General features: G+C 38.0%; 1 protein-coding gene across 3 annotated transcripts in view; it reads left to right on the forward strand.

Annotated features, from left to right (window-relative positions):
* Positions 1 to 16,069, forward strand: part of Senp1 (SUMO specific peptidase 1) — a 58,236-nt gene that overhangs the window by 9,858 nt on the left and 32,309 nt on the right. For all 3 annotated transcript variants that reach the window (XM_042677451.1, XM_042677449.1, XM_042677450.1), the window contains 2 exons: positions 6,415 to 6,574; positions 9,953 to 10,124. In XM_042677451.1, the coding sequence (XP_042533385.1) occupies positions 6,415 to 6,574; positions 9,953 to 10,124 (332 nt within the window). The remainder of the gene's footprint in view (positions 1 to 6,414; positions 6,575 to 9,952; positions 10,125 to 16,069) is intronic.

Below are 16,069 nucleotides of genomic sequence, written 5' to 3' on the forward strand. Positions count from 1 at the left end.
TGTTCATTTATCTCTGTAAATATGAGTATACATTTTGCTGCATATGTATCAGTTTATTAACAAAAATATAAAATTAATATAAATAAAATAATATAATTAAAAAATTAATATAAATATAATAATAATGATGTTCAATATTATACTTACAAGCGTAAGTGGTGCTGTGGCTCAAGTGGTAGAGTGCTAGCCTTGAGCTGAAGAGCTGATCCTAGGCCCAGTGTTCAGGCTGCACGACAGACAGACAGACAGACAGACAGACACACACACACACACACACACACACACACACAAAGACAAATGGAAGTTATGGCTGGGAAGATGGCTCAGTGGTAGAGTGCTTGCCTTGCATGCATGAGGCCCTGGGTTCGATTCCCCAGCACCACATAAGCAAAAAGAAAAAAAGCCGGAAGTGGCACTGTTGCTCAAGTGGTAGAGCGCTAGCCTTGAGCTGAAGAGCTGAGGGACAGTGCCCAGGCCTAGAGTTCAGGCCCCACGACTGGACCCCAAAAAAAAAAAAAAAATAAGAATTTTATGTTCAGAAATGCATTTGAACCCTGAGGTTTATAACTTGGGACCATAGGTCTGTACTGACCTGGGCACTGGTAGCTCATGCCTTTAATCCTAGCTACTTAGGAGGCTGAGATCTGAGGATTGCAGTTCGAAGCCAGCCCAGAGAAGGAAAGTCCATGTGACTCTTATCTATCTCCAATTAACCACCTGTAAACCAGAAATGGTAAGGTGGCTCAAAGAGTACTAATGTTGAGTGAAAAAGCTCAGGAATAGGGTTTGTGCCCTGATTTCAAGCCCATGACCAACTGGGGGGGAAAAAAGGTCCGTGCCTTTGTTTGCTTTAGTATCCTCTGGTTAGGTACCACTTCACCTTTGCCATTTTTAGCTATTACTAATAACATGACTTAAATCTTTAAATCCTTTTTACTTTAATTTTAGTAGAACCTTAATTTTCACAAGGGCTAGATCATCAATTACCTTAGATTCTCATTTTCTTGTCTGTGGCAATATGTGAGGCCAGTTTCCTCGCTTTCTCCTTAATTACATGATTGTTGTGTTTTCTGATGATTATCTTTATACCAAGTTGATACCTGTATCAGAAATCTCATACCAAAGTTTACCTCTCACTTGAGTTTAGAAACTTTGTTTTGATTTTAATTTTTTTCTCTCTTTTTTTTTTACATTTGTAAGAGTTTAGGAACTTCATAGGCAAATAAAAATGTTCTTCGGAACAGTTTCATACATGTCAATGAATAGAGAAAAATAACAATGCAATAGTAAACTCATACTGAACTGTGACTGTGGAGTGGGTCTCTAAACTATTCAGATTGACAGAGGAATCAGATTTGTTTCTATGCCAAATTTCATCTAGTTTATAATTAAACAAGCTTCTGCCTTACCTTACATTACCCAAGTTGCTCCCTAATTTTTAGAACTTTCTGAAGGCCAAGAATCTGTTTACTGGGCTGGGAAGGTGGCTCAGTGGTAGAGCGCTTGCCTTGCATGCCTGAGGCCCTGGGTTCGATTGCTCAGCACCACATAAGCAAAAAGAAAAAAGCCGGAAGTGGCGTTGTGGCTCAAGTGGTAGAGCGCTAGCCTTGAGCTGAAGAGCTGAGGGACAGCGCCCAGGCCGATTTCAGGACCCACGACCGGACCCCCCCCCCCCCCAAAAAAAAAAAAAAGAATCTGTTTAGTTATTTCTATACTAAAGTCTTTTGGGAACTAGAGGTATAGCTTAGTGGTAGAATGCATGGCTAGCATGCACAAGGTCCTGGGTTTAATCCCCAGTACTAAAGAAAAATTTAAAAGAATAAAAACTCCTTGATAACCGTGTGCTTTTAAAAACTTTCCCTTACTATACCCATTGCAAGTCCTATTGAATTTTATCTATTCTATCTCCTGTGGATATAGTCTGGCATGCTCAAGGCAGTATCTCATTACTACCAAAAATAGAAAAAGATACAGTCATTTGTAATTAGCCTCACATTGATTTCTATGGTCAGTTGCCTTGAGCCTAACCTCTTAAAAGAGGCTAGAGTAGGAGATCTATCTAGTTTATCTTTCTTAGTCCTTTGATCCAGACTCTTGGTGTTTGTTTCCTGTTTCACCATACCATCTCTTCTAGCAAGATGGAAAATGAGCAAGAAAACCTTAACTTTCAGAATCAAGTATCTAGAATTTTAGAATCTAGAAATTTTAGAATCTAAAAATTTTTTAATCTTAATTGTTAAATTATTATTATTATTATTATTTTGCCAGTCGTGGGGCTTGAACTCTGGGCCTGGGCATCGTCCCTCAGCTCTTCAGCTAAGTCTAGCACTCTACCACTTGACTTGCAGCTTTTTCTGTTCATGTGGTACTGAGGAATTGAACCCAGGGCCTCATGCATGCAAAGCAAGCATGCTACCACTGAGATACCTTCCCAGCCCCTTAAATATTAAACATTTTAAATCTTAATTTAAAAAATCTTAACATTTTAAAATGTTAAATTTTAGAATCTAGAATCTTATTTATTGCTTTTAGATCTCTCTCTAGATCAAGCCCCTTAAAAATATGTTCAAGTCCACTCATAATTAGAATATTAAAGCAGGTATAGTGGTACATGATTGTAATCCCAACTATTTAGGAGGCCAGAATAGGAAGTTGAAGGTTTGAGGAAGGTCTAATCAAGACTTGAAACCCTACTTTTAAACACTGAAAAGAGGGCTGGGAAGGTGGCTCAGTGGTAGAGCGCTTGCCTACCACATGAGCAAAAAATAAAAAGCCGGAAGTGGCGCTGTGGCTCAAGTGGTAGAGTGCTAGCCTTGAGCTGAAGAGCTGAGGGACAGTGCCCAGGCCCAGAGTTCAGACCCCATGACCGGACCAAAAAAAAAAAAAAAAAAAACACTGAAAAGACTGGGGGTATGTGACTCAAGTATTAGAGTGCTTTGTCTAGAAAGCTTAGGTCCTCAAGTTTTGTCACTATTACCACCATAGAACAATGTTTTAAATAGGAAAGAAAAGATTAGACTATTAAAAAACTTTATTTATTTAATTTTTGATGCTGAGTGTGGGGCTTGAACTCATGGCCTGGGCTGTGTTCCTTAGCTTCTTTTGCTCAAGGCTAATGTTCTACCATTTGAGCCACAGCTTTACTTCTGGCTTTTTTGGTAGTTTAGTGGATATGAGTGTCACAGAATTTGGCCGTTGGTGGCTAACACCTGTAATACTAGCTACTCAGGAGGCTGAGATCTGAGAATCGTGGTACAAAGCCAGCCTAGTTGATGAGACTCTTGCCTTCAGTTAACCACTAGAAAACCAGAGGTGGTATAATGGTTCAAAGTGGTAGAGGGCTAGCCTTGAGGGAAAAAGCTCAGGGACATGCCCAGGCCCTGAATTCAAGCCCTACAACCACTACCACCACCACCACCACCTCCTAGACTTTCCTGCCCAGGCTGGCTTCAAACAATTATCCTCAGATTTCAGCCTCTTGTGTAGCTAGGATTATAGTCATTAGCCACCAGTGCCTGACAAAAAATTGATTTTTTAAAAAACATTTTAGAAAACAAAATGCAACACTTTCACTGTGATGACTTAGTAATGGCCAAGGTTCAAGTTTCTCAGTTTTATAAAGAGGACAGTGTAAAAAGAAAAAAAAAATTTAAAACTCTACCAGGGTACCAGTGGCTCATGCTTAAAATCCTAGCTCAGATCTCAGAGGCTGAGATCTGAGGATTGTAGTTTGAAGCCAGCTGGGGCAGGAATATCTGTGAGACTCATCTCCAGTTAGCTCCAAAAAAAGCTGGAAATGGAGTTAATGGCTCAAATGGGCATTGGCCTTGAGCAAAAAAGTTCAGGGATTGTACTTAGGCTCTTGAGTTCAAGCTCAGGACTGGCACCAGTAAAGAAAAAGACACTTTAAAACTCTAAATAAAAAAAGAATAAGGTGAAAGTAATTGAATTTGGTAGTGCTTAGGCTCATTATCAAAATCTTTGGAAACTATGTTAAATTAGGTTATCAACATATCATTTAGTAGTTAAAATTATTATATTTAAAGTTTCGTGTTCAAGTAACTAAATATATTGTAAAGTTGACAGGTGCATTTGACAGTTACTTTTGTAGTAAGTGATTAATCTGACATATTCTTTTTTAATAGAAAAATTTTTATTCCCATAAAATATTGCCTGTGCATGGAGAAAATTTATAGTCACAAACCTATCATTTTATCATTACAATATAATCATAATTGAAATTTCAATGTATTTCCTTCTAGTTTTGGTATAAATAATAGAATTTCTAGCATTGTCTTTTTGTTTTTGTTTTTGGTGCCAGTACTAGGACTTAAACTCTGAGCCTTAATTTCTCAATTGGCTATTTTTTCTTGTGGTTGGTACTCTACCAGTTGAGTCATACCTCCACTTCCAGCCTTTCATTGGGTAATTGGAGAGAAGAATCTCTCAAATTTGTCTGTTGGGACTGGCTTTGTACTGCAGTTCTGATATTTTAGCCTCCTGGGTAGCTAAGATTATAAGTGAGAGCCATAAGCAACTCACTGGCATTGCAATTCGGATGACAGATTGTCAAGTTAAATAATTACTTTAAAAAGAATATCAGCAGGCTGGGAAGGTGGCTCAGTGGTAGAGAGCTTGCCTTGCATGCATGAGGCCCTGGGTTCGATTCCTCAGCACCTTAAACAAAAAAGAAAAAGCCGGAAGTGGTGCTGTGGCTCAAGTGGTAGAGCGCTAGCCTTGAGCTGAAAAGCTGAGGGACAGCGCCCAGGCCCAGAGTTCAGGCCCCATGACTGGACCCCCCCCAAAAAAAAAAGAATATCAGCAGCCTCCTATTGGTTCCTCTGTAGCATTACATCCCATCAGCAATAGAAAATTGTTCAGTGATATATCACTGAGAGGACATGGAACCCTTTATTCTAATTAAACAGACTGATACATGCTTTTCCTTTGATTTTAAAACTGAAGCCCTTGTCAAATGCCTTTTGAGATGGCTATTCTGGTTTGTCCTTCATCTCAAATTTCACATCTGTCAGGGTGATTTGCATTTTGACACACTTCTTCCTCAAACAGACATCTTTAATTAGATAACTCATTCAATTTTACCCAAAATGTATGAGACACAAACATATCTCTTATTACTTTGCATTTAGCGATAATGGTTTTCTTTTTGATAATAATCATTTCCTGTAGTTTTATATCTCTGACTTTAAAGTAATACTAACAGATTAACATACTACAAAGGAAGAAAGTTGTAATTCATTTTGAAAGTACATTCTACTTGTTTAATTATGAGACTAAGTTCATGTATTGATAAGTTAATGGAAACTAAGACCGTTCCTTATTGCCTTTTATCTTTCTCTTATTTACTCAATATCCTGGCTTGTTGATGAACCTTAAGAAAACAAATTGTCTGTTTTGAAGGCTGCCTTGCTTTTTGTATAGAGTATCAAACAATACATCATTAAATATTTTAATGCTATTGTGCAAAGTTCTATGGTAATGTTCTTCAATAAAAATGTTGTCAGCTTTCAGCAAAAATCCTGGAAATAGAGTATTGTCATTCTTGTTTTTTCATTGAAGCTCCTCAGTTCCATAACTGAATGTTTGAAATTAAATTGGAGGAGCTGTTTTAAATTGCCTAATCCTGCTGATATAGAAGAGATTATAGAAATTAATCTATCACTCCTAGCTGAAACTTCAACAAGGGTTTGTCACCTCAGTTTGTAATCCAGAAGTCATATAGGTCAAATTATAAGCAAATAATCCTCAGTCTGGAAGTATTGATAATATCTGATGATTATGGATTTAGGTCATTGAAGAATATCATCCCTGAACCAGATGTATATAATGGGTCATTCCTGCCATAAGCCAGCCAGTCTAAGCAGCAATTACATAATCTGTGCCCTTTGAGAGAGTCCCTGAGTCTGGAACATGGTACTAAAAAGAAAGTGACACCAGCTGCTTATTAAGCAATAATTGTTGTTCATTTGAATTACAATTCTCCTTGGCCCTCCACCTGCTTTCTTACTGGTCTGGCCTACCTTCTTTCAGGCCCAGGCCTGGGAGTGCTTGCAAGATATAGTTGGGGTAAAATGTTGACTTTTGGTGGACACCACGGAGTCACATTGATGCAGATAAGGCACATGGCTGTGGCAGGATTCAGCTCCTTCATCAATTTTCAGGTTAGTATGGCTGAATCAATTATAGTTTGTAGACATTCCCTTACTGCAGATCTTACTGGCAGTTGAGACTGGGATCTTTCTTCCATGAGAGACATGGTGATATGCCACATTACTTTGGAATACAATGATGGACATGGTTACAGTCATAAAGAGAACTAGCTATCGTTATTTGTTTAATTTATTCAAACTTTGTGTGTGTGTGTGTGTGTTTGTTTTTTTGTTCTTTTTCTAGATAACCCTTCCTCAGACAATTTTCTTGGCGCAGATGACTTAAGAACCTTTGGTCAGAGTGCAAATGGTCAGTGGAGAAATTCTACTCCAGCATCAAGCTCAACTTTACAGAAATCAAGAAACAGCAGAAGTCTTTACCTCGAAACTCGAAAGACCTCAAGGTTCGTGTTCTGTCAGCCTAGTTCTCAAGCCCTTCATCAGATTTTATAGAAAATGGCTAGATGGGCATTTTAAAGCAGTAGTACCTTTTTTTTTTTTTTTTTACTTCAAACCGTGTGTGTGTGTGTGTGTGTGTGTGTGTGTGTGTGTGTGTGTGTGTTTTCAGCCTTTTTTTTTGTCAGTTGTGGGGCCTGAACTCGGGGCTTGGGTACTGTCCCTCAGCTCTTCAGCTCAAGACTAGCGCTCTACCACTTGAGCTACAGTGCCACTTCTGGCTTTTTCTGCTTATGTGGTGTTTAGGAATTGAACCCAGGGCCTCATGCATGCAGGGCAAGCACTCTACCACTGAGCTACCTTCCCAGCCCATGTTTTCAGCTTTTAGTTTACTTGATGCTGATGGTGATAGTCAAATCTTAACATTAGAGAAGAGAGAATCTTGGTGGATAAAAGTACACTGGGACACTTTAGAATATATGGCTATTACAAATTTTCAAGTAAAAATCAGTTAATCTCTGCAACCTTAGTAGGAAAGAAACAAACACATTTTATAGCCTTTCACATGAGCAGACCTGATTTAAGGCAAAACAGTGCCGCATCTCATGTATTGCTTTATTAGACCTGAGCTACTTATGTTAGCAAATAGAGTCCTATTGCTAGTTCATAAGCCTCACCTATTTCTTTTCTTTTTCCTTAGTCATGGGGCTTGAACTCAGGGCCTGGGCCCTGTCCCTTAGTTCTTTTGCTCAAGGCTAGCACTCTATCATTTTGAGCCACAGCTCCACTTCTAGTTTTCTAGTGGCTCATTGGAGATAAAAGTCTCATGGACTTTGCTTGGGCTGCTTTGAACTATAATCCTCAGATCTCAGCCTCTTGAGTAGCTAGGATTATATGTGTGAGTTACCAGTGCCTAGCTTCTGGACCTATTTCTTTACAAGATACATACTGGTTAGCAAGTATCTAACCTTGGTTAGGTATGTATGTACCTATGATACCTTAGGTAGTTCATTATGTTAATAAAGTACTTTTTTTTTCTTTTTTGGTCATGTGGCTTGAACTCTGGGCCTGGGTGCTATACCTGCACTCTTCAGCTTAAGGTGAGCACTCTACTGCTTGAGCCACAGTGCCATTTCTGGTTTTCTAGTGGTTTATTGGAGATAAAATCTCACAGACTTTCCTGCTCAGGCTGGCTTTGAGCCATGATCCTAGATCTCAGCTTCCTTAGGATTATAGCCATGAGCAGCTGGCGCCTGGCTACAATGTTATTTTTTAAAGGCACACATTCTTTTTTTTTTTTTTTTTGCTCACAGTTACTCATATTTTTTCTTTTCTTTTTTTTATTGAGATTAAGTGATTACATAAACTTCACAATATTATGGGATAGTAATACTTAAAGTCACAAACACATTTAACCTTTTCAAGGTGAACTGTCATTATCATGGTCTATGAAGCTTGTGAACTCTACAAACTTTGGCAATACAACTGTTTCTTCCAAATAGAGTATATGAACATTTCTTTACTTTTGCTTAGTGTAAGCTATTCCCTCTCTTTCTTATTCCCTCCCTCCCATCTCTGTCCTTGATTTGCTTAGTCCACTTTAATCAATGTCCAGTGCAGCTGATGGACTTCTCTGCTGTAGTTTTTTTTTTTTTTTTTTGTTCGGTCATGGGACTTGAGCTCTGTGCTTGGGCACTGTTCCTCAGCTCTTCAGCTCAAGAGTGGGCCACAGTGCCACTTCCGGTTTTCTGGTGGTTTTATTGGAGAAAGAGTCTCATGGACTTTTCCTGCCTGCGCTGGCTTTGAACGAACTGAGATCCTCAGATCTCAGCCTCCTGAGTAACTAGGATAACAGGCGTGAGCTACTGGTGCCTGGCTCTGCTGTATTTTTTTTTCATCTGTTTCCCTCTGATTCTGTGCCCTCCTCCTAGCTTCCCTCATGTAAGGCACACATTCTTACAGTGGAAATGTTCAAACTTGGCTCTGTTTGTTTGATATAACTTCATTAACTTTTGGTAGCACTCTGTTTTCTGGCATTGCAAGATACCCTTGTACTGTGTGCTTTTTTTTTTTTTTTTTTTAAGGATGTTTCATTTCAAAGCACATTTTCTCTCTCTCTCTCTCTCTCTTTTACACACACACACACACACACACACTCATTCACTCCACCTCACACCTAGGAGACAGTACCAAAGACATTGTAAAAGATCCATTATATCTTTTCTAAATAATTCTAGCTGCTCTTCCCCAACCTGAGAAAATAAGGAAGTAGATTGCCTCTCTTTTCATTAAAATGGGATAAGAGGAGAGGCTGGGAGTATGGCTTAGTGGTTGGTAGAGTGTTTGCCTAGCATGCATGAAGCTCTGGGTTTGATTCCTCAGTATTACATAAACAGAAAAAGCTGAAAGTGGTGCTGTGGCTCAAGTGGTAGAGCACTGGCCTTGAGCACAAAGGCTCAGGGATAACACCCAGCCCCTGAGTTCAAACCCTACAACCAACAAAAAAAAAAAAAAATTAAGGAGTGCGTGAGTGCTTTTTTTTTAAATATTTTTTTCTAGAGTTAATCAGTTTATTTGAATTTAGACCAGATGAGATTATTTGAAGAATTAGCATCATGGAATTAAGCTTAGGTTTGGTCAACTGTATAACTATTTTTAGTCCTGAGGAGGAAAAAGAAAATACATATAGCATGAGTAATACTTCAAACTTTGCAAACTTGTTGGGTAATGATAGATGAAAAGATCACATAAAAATTATTAAGCCTTAGAAATAAGACTGGGGCTTGAATTCTCAAAAATATTTTCTTGCAAAATTTTCTCATTAGCTAGGGCACACATAGTATAAAGACAAAGACAAAGCTCCTTAGAAGAGGAGAGAAGGCCAAAAGAATTCTGAATATTGATGTAGTCAGGTTGGTTTTAATGAAGGAGACTGCCCTCTGTTGGTCTTTCAAAAATTTTTGAAATTTATTTTAAAGATTATTACAAAACTTTAGATTTATTCACCTTTACATATTTAAATATTTACATATTTTTTGTCCTCAAAAGAACTTGGAGGAAAGTGCTGTGGAGAGTAACAGAAGATGTTTAGCATTCATAGAACCTAGGTTTTCCAAAGAAATCTAGTCATATTTGCTTTCTGTTATACCATACTGCTACATAGTTTCTGGCCAAAGAAGATTCTAGATTATGGATTTAATAGGATTGTAAGTGGCTGATAATTATATGATTTGGCAAAACATAATGCTGCAACTCCATGTATCATGTCTAGTATATTTCCCACAAATGGTTCCTATCATTCTACTGGTAATGTTGTTTTTGTTATTTCAAGACAGTGAAAGCTACCACTAGAATAATCTTTTGTCTTTCTTGAAAACGTTTTTTAGTGGATTATCAAACACTTTTACGGGAAAGTCAAACCATCACTGCCATGTATCTGCGTATGAAAAATCTTTTCCTATTAAGCCTGTGTCAAGTCCATCTTGGAGTGGTTCCTGTCGTCGAAGTCTTTTAAGCCCTAAGAAAACTCAGAGACGACATATAAGTACAGCAGAAGAGGTAAGTAAGGAAAACCTGTATCAGAAGCCATTAAAAATTAGGCTCTTATCCTCTATCAAATGGTTTGCTGCCCCTGATTGTGATGTTTACATCTATCTTCTGTTTATAATGTTGTGTTTTTTTTCTTTTTGAATTCTGCCATCTGTTCTAATGGGATTGAGTATTATGTGGGTTTATTGTTTTGTTTTTGTTTTGTTTTTACTGTCTTCTATTCCTATTGAACTCAACTGATGGCTTCAGTTACTTAATCTTCAGTATTACTGAATGACTTCTATATATCAAATGACATCTCTGTCTTTTTTGGTTTTAGAATCTTCCTGTTTCTGTAGCAAAACTGTTAACTATGTAGTTTTTGTTTCCATAGTTGATTTGATAGAACATCTACCAGGAAGTTTTTTTCTCTAAAAGAGGAAAATGTAAAAATTTTTAAAAATGATTTAAAAGAAGCCAGTTAAACAATTTATATTTTTTCATTGCTGGTAACATCTTCTTTGAGATCACAGACTTTCTTGAAAGCTGTATTCTTGGATACTTGAGTAGTTTTGTTCATTCTGCAAACTAAAAGAAAAAGAAATTTGTCATTATAATATAGCATATACTTTGCACAATAAGGAGTATGCTTATGCCAGGAACCAATGGCTCACACCTGTTGTCATAGCTACATAGGAGATCAAGATCTGAGGATCATGGATGGAAGCCAACCTGAGTAGGAAGCTCTGTAAGATTCTTATCTCCAGTTAAGCAGCAAAAAGCGAGAAGTGGAGTGGTGGCTCAAGTGGTAGAACACTATCCTTGAATGTAAAAGACAGGGCCCTGAGTTCAAACCCCTGATTGGCACAAAAAGAAAAAAAGAACTATGTTTGTAACTCTTCAATTGCATATTTATTATACAGCTAGTTAGTTTTATACTGGTTGCTATGGAGATGTAAATGAAGAATAGTGACCCTACATTTAAATGACATTAGTGTTTCTAGTGTTTTTTCTACATGTATTATTCTTTTCAGATCTTTCAACCCAGTAAAATAGGTAAAGGTTAGTTAATATTCATATTTTACAAATTTGGAAAGAAAGATCAGATCACATAGCTAGTAAGTAGGTCTAGAACCCAGCTCTTCTGAGGAAGTCTCCTTTGGTATGCTTGCTTGCTTGCTTGCTTGCTTCCTTCCTTCCTTCCATCCTTCCATCCTTCCTTTCTTTCTTTGTCTTATCTTGGGGCTTGAACTCTGGGCCTGGGCCTTTCCCCTCAGCTCTTCAGCTCAAGGTGCACACTCTACCACTTGAGCCACAGTACCAACTTCTGGTTTTCTGGTGGTTTATTGGAGGAGATAAGAGTCTCGTGGATTTCCTGCCCAGGCTGGCTTTGAACTACAGTTCTCAGATCTCAGCCTCCTGAGTATCTAGGATTACACCAGCGCTCTTTCCTTTTATTTCTACTGCCAGCTTGAGGAATTGGGCTGACCAAGTAATCTTTCTTTCCTAGTCAACCCTCTAGGCCACAGGCTAGGTCAGTGGAGGACATGGAGCTGGAATTCCTCTATAGAGTACAAAGATGTTGGGAATTAAATCTAAACTATGAAATGAAGTACAGGAATTGTGCCATAGTTGATTTTTGATCTACAGTCTACTATGAAAAGTGGGCCACATGTATTCCAGAAGAATTCATGAATAGAACAAAATATAAGAACAAACTGTATCATCAGACTTTCAGTGAATTACTTAGATATTTAGTCTCAGAAATCACTGGTTATGCAGAGAAAATACTTGGGCTTTTTTTCCCCCCTTTTATCTAGAATTCATTGATGGGAACTTAAAAATTTGGAAAAACTGATTTCCCATGGAAGTGTTAGTAGCTCCAAGAAAGATATCTTGGTTTATGTTAAAGAAGATAAAGAATTAGTGCTGGATTTGTCTTTGAACGTCAGTAATATAATGTTGCAAAAGTTATGGTTAAGATGTTGCTACTTATAGAAGTCTGATAAGAAGTTTCAAAGAAGAATTTGGAAATATGGCTATACAAAATGAGTGATTCAAAAGGCCATATGGAGGATCTATGCTATAGTAGGATAAATACTTGCCACAGCATTATTTAAATTAGTTGAGTTTAAAATTTTAATTTCTCAGTTACATTAGTTACATTTCCAGAATTTATTAGCCACATGTGGTTAGTGGTTACTGTACAATACAGATAAAACACATTTCCATGATTACAGAAGTTTCTGTTTGATATTATAGTTATTTAGGTATAAAGTTCTGTTTGGAAAAGAGAAAATGTTAGTGACCATAAAGAACTTTAAATGATAAAAACACTTGTTTCTTTTCAGTTACAGTTACTAGATTACTAGCATGTGAAGGTGATAGACTGTCATAATAGATGACAGTGATTAATTTATTTTTTAAGTGATTTTTATTTAGTGTTTTCTCATAAACCAAGTATTTTGGACTTAACAAAAAGTTGTTGAAATGTTTAATTTCCTTGAAATTTATTTATGCTAAACCAAATGAAAGGGAGACTATAAAGTTAAAATAATTTATAGTCAGGAAGTGGTGCTATGGCTCAAGCGGTAGAGCGCTCGCCTTGAGCTGAAGAGCGCAGGGACAGCGCCCAAGCCCAGAGTTCAAGCCCCATGACCGACCAAAAACAAAAAAATTAGCCAAGAATTTATATTCAATATTTGGGCTGGGAAGGTGGCTCAGTGGTAGAATGCTTGCATTGCATGCATGAGGCCCTGGGTTCAATTCTTCAGTACCACATAAGCAGAAAAAAGCCGGAAGTGGCGCTGTAGCTCAAGTGGTAGAGTGCTAGTCTTGAGCTGAAGAGCTGAGGGATAGTGCCCAGGCCCAGAGGTCAGGCCCCACGACCAACCAAAAAAAAAAGAAAAAAAAGAAATAATATATAGTCAAACAATTTATTTTGTTTGCTTTTTGTGTGTGTGTGTGTGTGTGTCCGGTCGTGGGGCCTGAACTCTGGGCCTGGGCGCTGTCCCTCAGCTCTTCAGCTCAAGGCTAGTGCTCTACCACTTGAGCCACAGCACCACTTCCGGCTTTTTTCTTTTTGCTTATGTGGTGCTGAGGAATGGAACCCAAGGCCTTAGGCATGCAAGGCAAGCGCTCTACCACTGAGCCACCTTCCCAGCCCTGGTCAAACAATTTATTAGCTTGCTAAAATTTATTTTGTGTTTGCTATTAAATTTTTGTAATCTTACAGTTGTTTTATGCTGGTGCTTATTATAAAAATGTCACCAAATTACAGGAATCTGATACGTATAAAATCTGGTATATTTACTGTCTTATACTTTTAAAAACCATCATTGGTCCTTTATTAGTTTTTTAAATGTAATATTAGCTAACTCTCACAAATTATCCAATTATTGCTGCTTTTCCTGTTAATTCTTCCCTTTTCCCCCATCTTTTTTTTTTTTTTGGCCAGTCCAGGGGCTTAAACTCAGGGCCTGGGCACTGTCCCTGAACATTTTTTGCTCAAGGCCATTACTCCACCACTTGAGCCACTGCTCTACTTTTGTTGTTTGTTTGTTTTTTGGTAATTTATTGGAGATAAGAGTCTTACAGACTTTCTGCCCAGGCTGGCTTTGAATCACAATCCTTAGATCTCAGCCTCTCTGAGTAGCTAGTTACAGGCCTGCGCCTCTGGTATCCAGCTGCCCCAGTTTTCTTATTCAAAAGCAATTTAATAATGTATAGAGAAAGGTGTTTTCTTTTGCTTTATAGTGCCAGATGGTTTATAATATAGAATTGTGTTACAAGTTTCAAGTGACTTACCTTTTCCTGTGTTTTTCCAGCAAAGCTAAATGTTATAGATCTTCTTTTGAGAGTTTCCTAATTTGTTTATTAAGCTTGCTTGGTTTGCTTGTTTGGTTTTGCTGGTTATTTTGGAGATGGAGTCTAGCTAACTTTTCTTTCCTGATTGGCTTCTTTCTAATCACAATCCTCCAGATCTCAGCTTCCTGAGAAGCTAAGATTACATGTGTAAGCCACCATTATCTGGCTTATTCTTTTTTTTTTTGGGTCCGGTCGTGGGGCCTGAACTCTGGGCCTGGGTGCTGTCCCTCAGCTCTTCAGCTCAAGGCTAGTGCTCTACCACTTGAGCCACAGCGCCACTTCCAGCTTTTTTCTTTTTGCTATGTGGTGCTGAGGAATCGAACCCAGGGCCTCAGGCATGCAAGGCAAGCGCTCTACCACTGAGCCATCTTCCCAGCCCTATCTGGCTTATTCTTATAGTATTCTTTTAGTTAATTTCTTCTCAGATGCGTAGTGGGCAAAAGTTTTTTTGTTTTTTTTTTTTCTATTCTGTAGGCTATCTTTTCATTACAATAATTGTTTCACTTGCTATGCAAATGAAATTTGATAGAATCAAATTTGCCATTTGCCAATTCTTGCTATTTCTTAAGTTGTTAGAGTCTGTTCATAATTTTGAGTTGATTTTTGTACAGGGTAAGTGATAGTTCAGCTTTTCCAGTTTTCCCAGAATCATTTGTTACACTCTTCTCCAGTATATTATTTTGGCACCTTTGTTGAGACTCATGACTTTTTCTGTGTAGGTTTATTTCTGGCTCTTCTACTCTATTCCATTGGTCTACATGTCTGGTTTTGTTTTTGTTTTTGTTTTTTTTTTTTTTTTGGGTCTGGTCGTGGGGCCTGAACTCTGGGCCTGGGCACTGTCCCTCAGCTCTTCAGCTCAAGGCTAGTGCTCTACCACTTGAGCCACAGCGCCACTTCCGGCTTTTTTTTCTTTTTGCTTATGTGGTGCTGAGGAATCGAACCCAGGGCCTTGAGCATGCAAGGCAAGCGCTCTACCACTGAGCCACCTTCCCAGCCCTTGTTTGTTTTTCTTTTTGCTAGTTTATGTGCTCTTTGTTACTACTGCTCTGGAGTATTACTTTGAAATCAAGTATTGTAGTATGTCCATCATTACTCTTTTAGGCTCAGGATAGCTTTGGTTATTCAGAGTCTTTCATTCTTCCATATGAATATTAGAATTACTTGTTTCTATTTCTGGGAGGAATATCGGGTTTTTGATGGGGCAGTCTATTGAATCTGTAGTTACTTGTGGCAATATGGACATTTTTAACAGAATCAAATCTGCTAGTCCATGAACATAGGTAGGGAGTCTTTTCATCTTCTAAAGTCTTCCTTCAGTTTCTTCATTGTTTATATTATAGAAGGCTATCACTTCTTTTGTTAGGTTTATTCCTAGGTATTCTTTTTTTCTAAAAAATGTTATTCTGACTTTTTTCTCAAAGACTTCATAGGTATATAGAAAATCTGCTAACTTTTTGAATGTTGATTTTGTGGGAAACTTCTTTGGTGAAAGTATCAAATCTAAGAGTTTCTAGTAGACTCTCTCGGGTTGTGCATCTATAGGATTATAGGACTATCACATTTTTATTTATTTTTATTATTTTGGTTGGTTGTGGGGCTTGAACTCTGAGCCTGGGTGCTGTCCCTGAGCTCTTCAGCTCAAGGCCAGTGCTCTACCACTTGAGCTACAACACCACTTCCAGCTTTTTGGTGGTTAATTGGAGATAAGAGTCTCTTGGACTTTCCTGTCCCGGCTGGCTTTGAACCACAGTCTTCAGATCTCAGCCTCCTGAGTAGCTAGGATTACAGGCCTGAACCACCTGTGTTTGGCTCTATCACAGCTTTAGATTGCGAGTTTACTACTTTTGTTTTTATATCTTTTATTTCTTTCTTCCCTTATTGTTCCAAGCACTATATTGAATAAGAGTGGAAAGAGTAGACTATCCTTGTTCCTGATTTTTCCCCAATGTATTACAATGTTGGCTATAGGTTTGTCACATAATAGCCTTTATTGTGTTGAGGTATGTTCTTCTGTTCCTATTTTCTTCAGGGTTTTTAATCATGAAGGGATGTTGAAATTCTCTCAAGAGATTTTGTTCTACATCTTTGAAAGGTTATGTGATTTTTGT

Source organism: Dipodomys spectabilis, unplaced genomic scaffold, assembly GCF_019054845.1.
Source record: "Dipodomys spectabilis isolate Male_0828 unplaced genomic scaffold, ASM1905484v1 ptg000039l, whole genome shotgun sequence".
Taxonomy (NCBI): Eukaryota; Metazoa; Chordata; class Mammalia; order Rodentia; family Heteromyidae; genus Dipodomys; species Dipodomys spectabilis.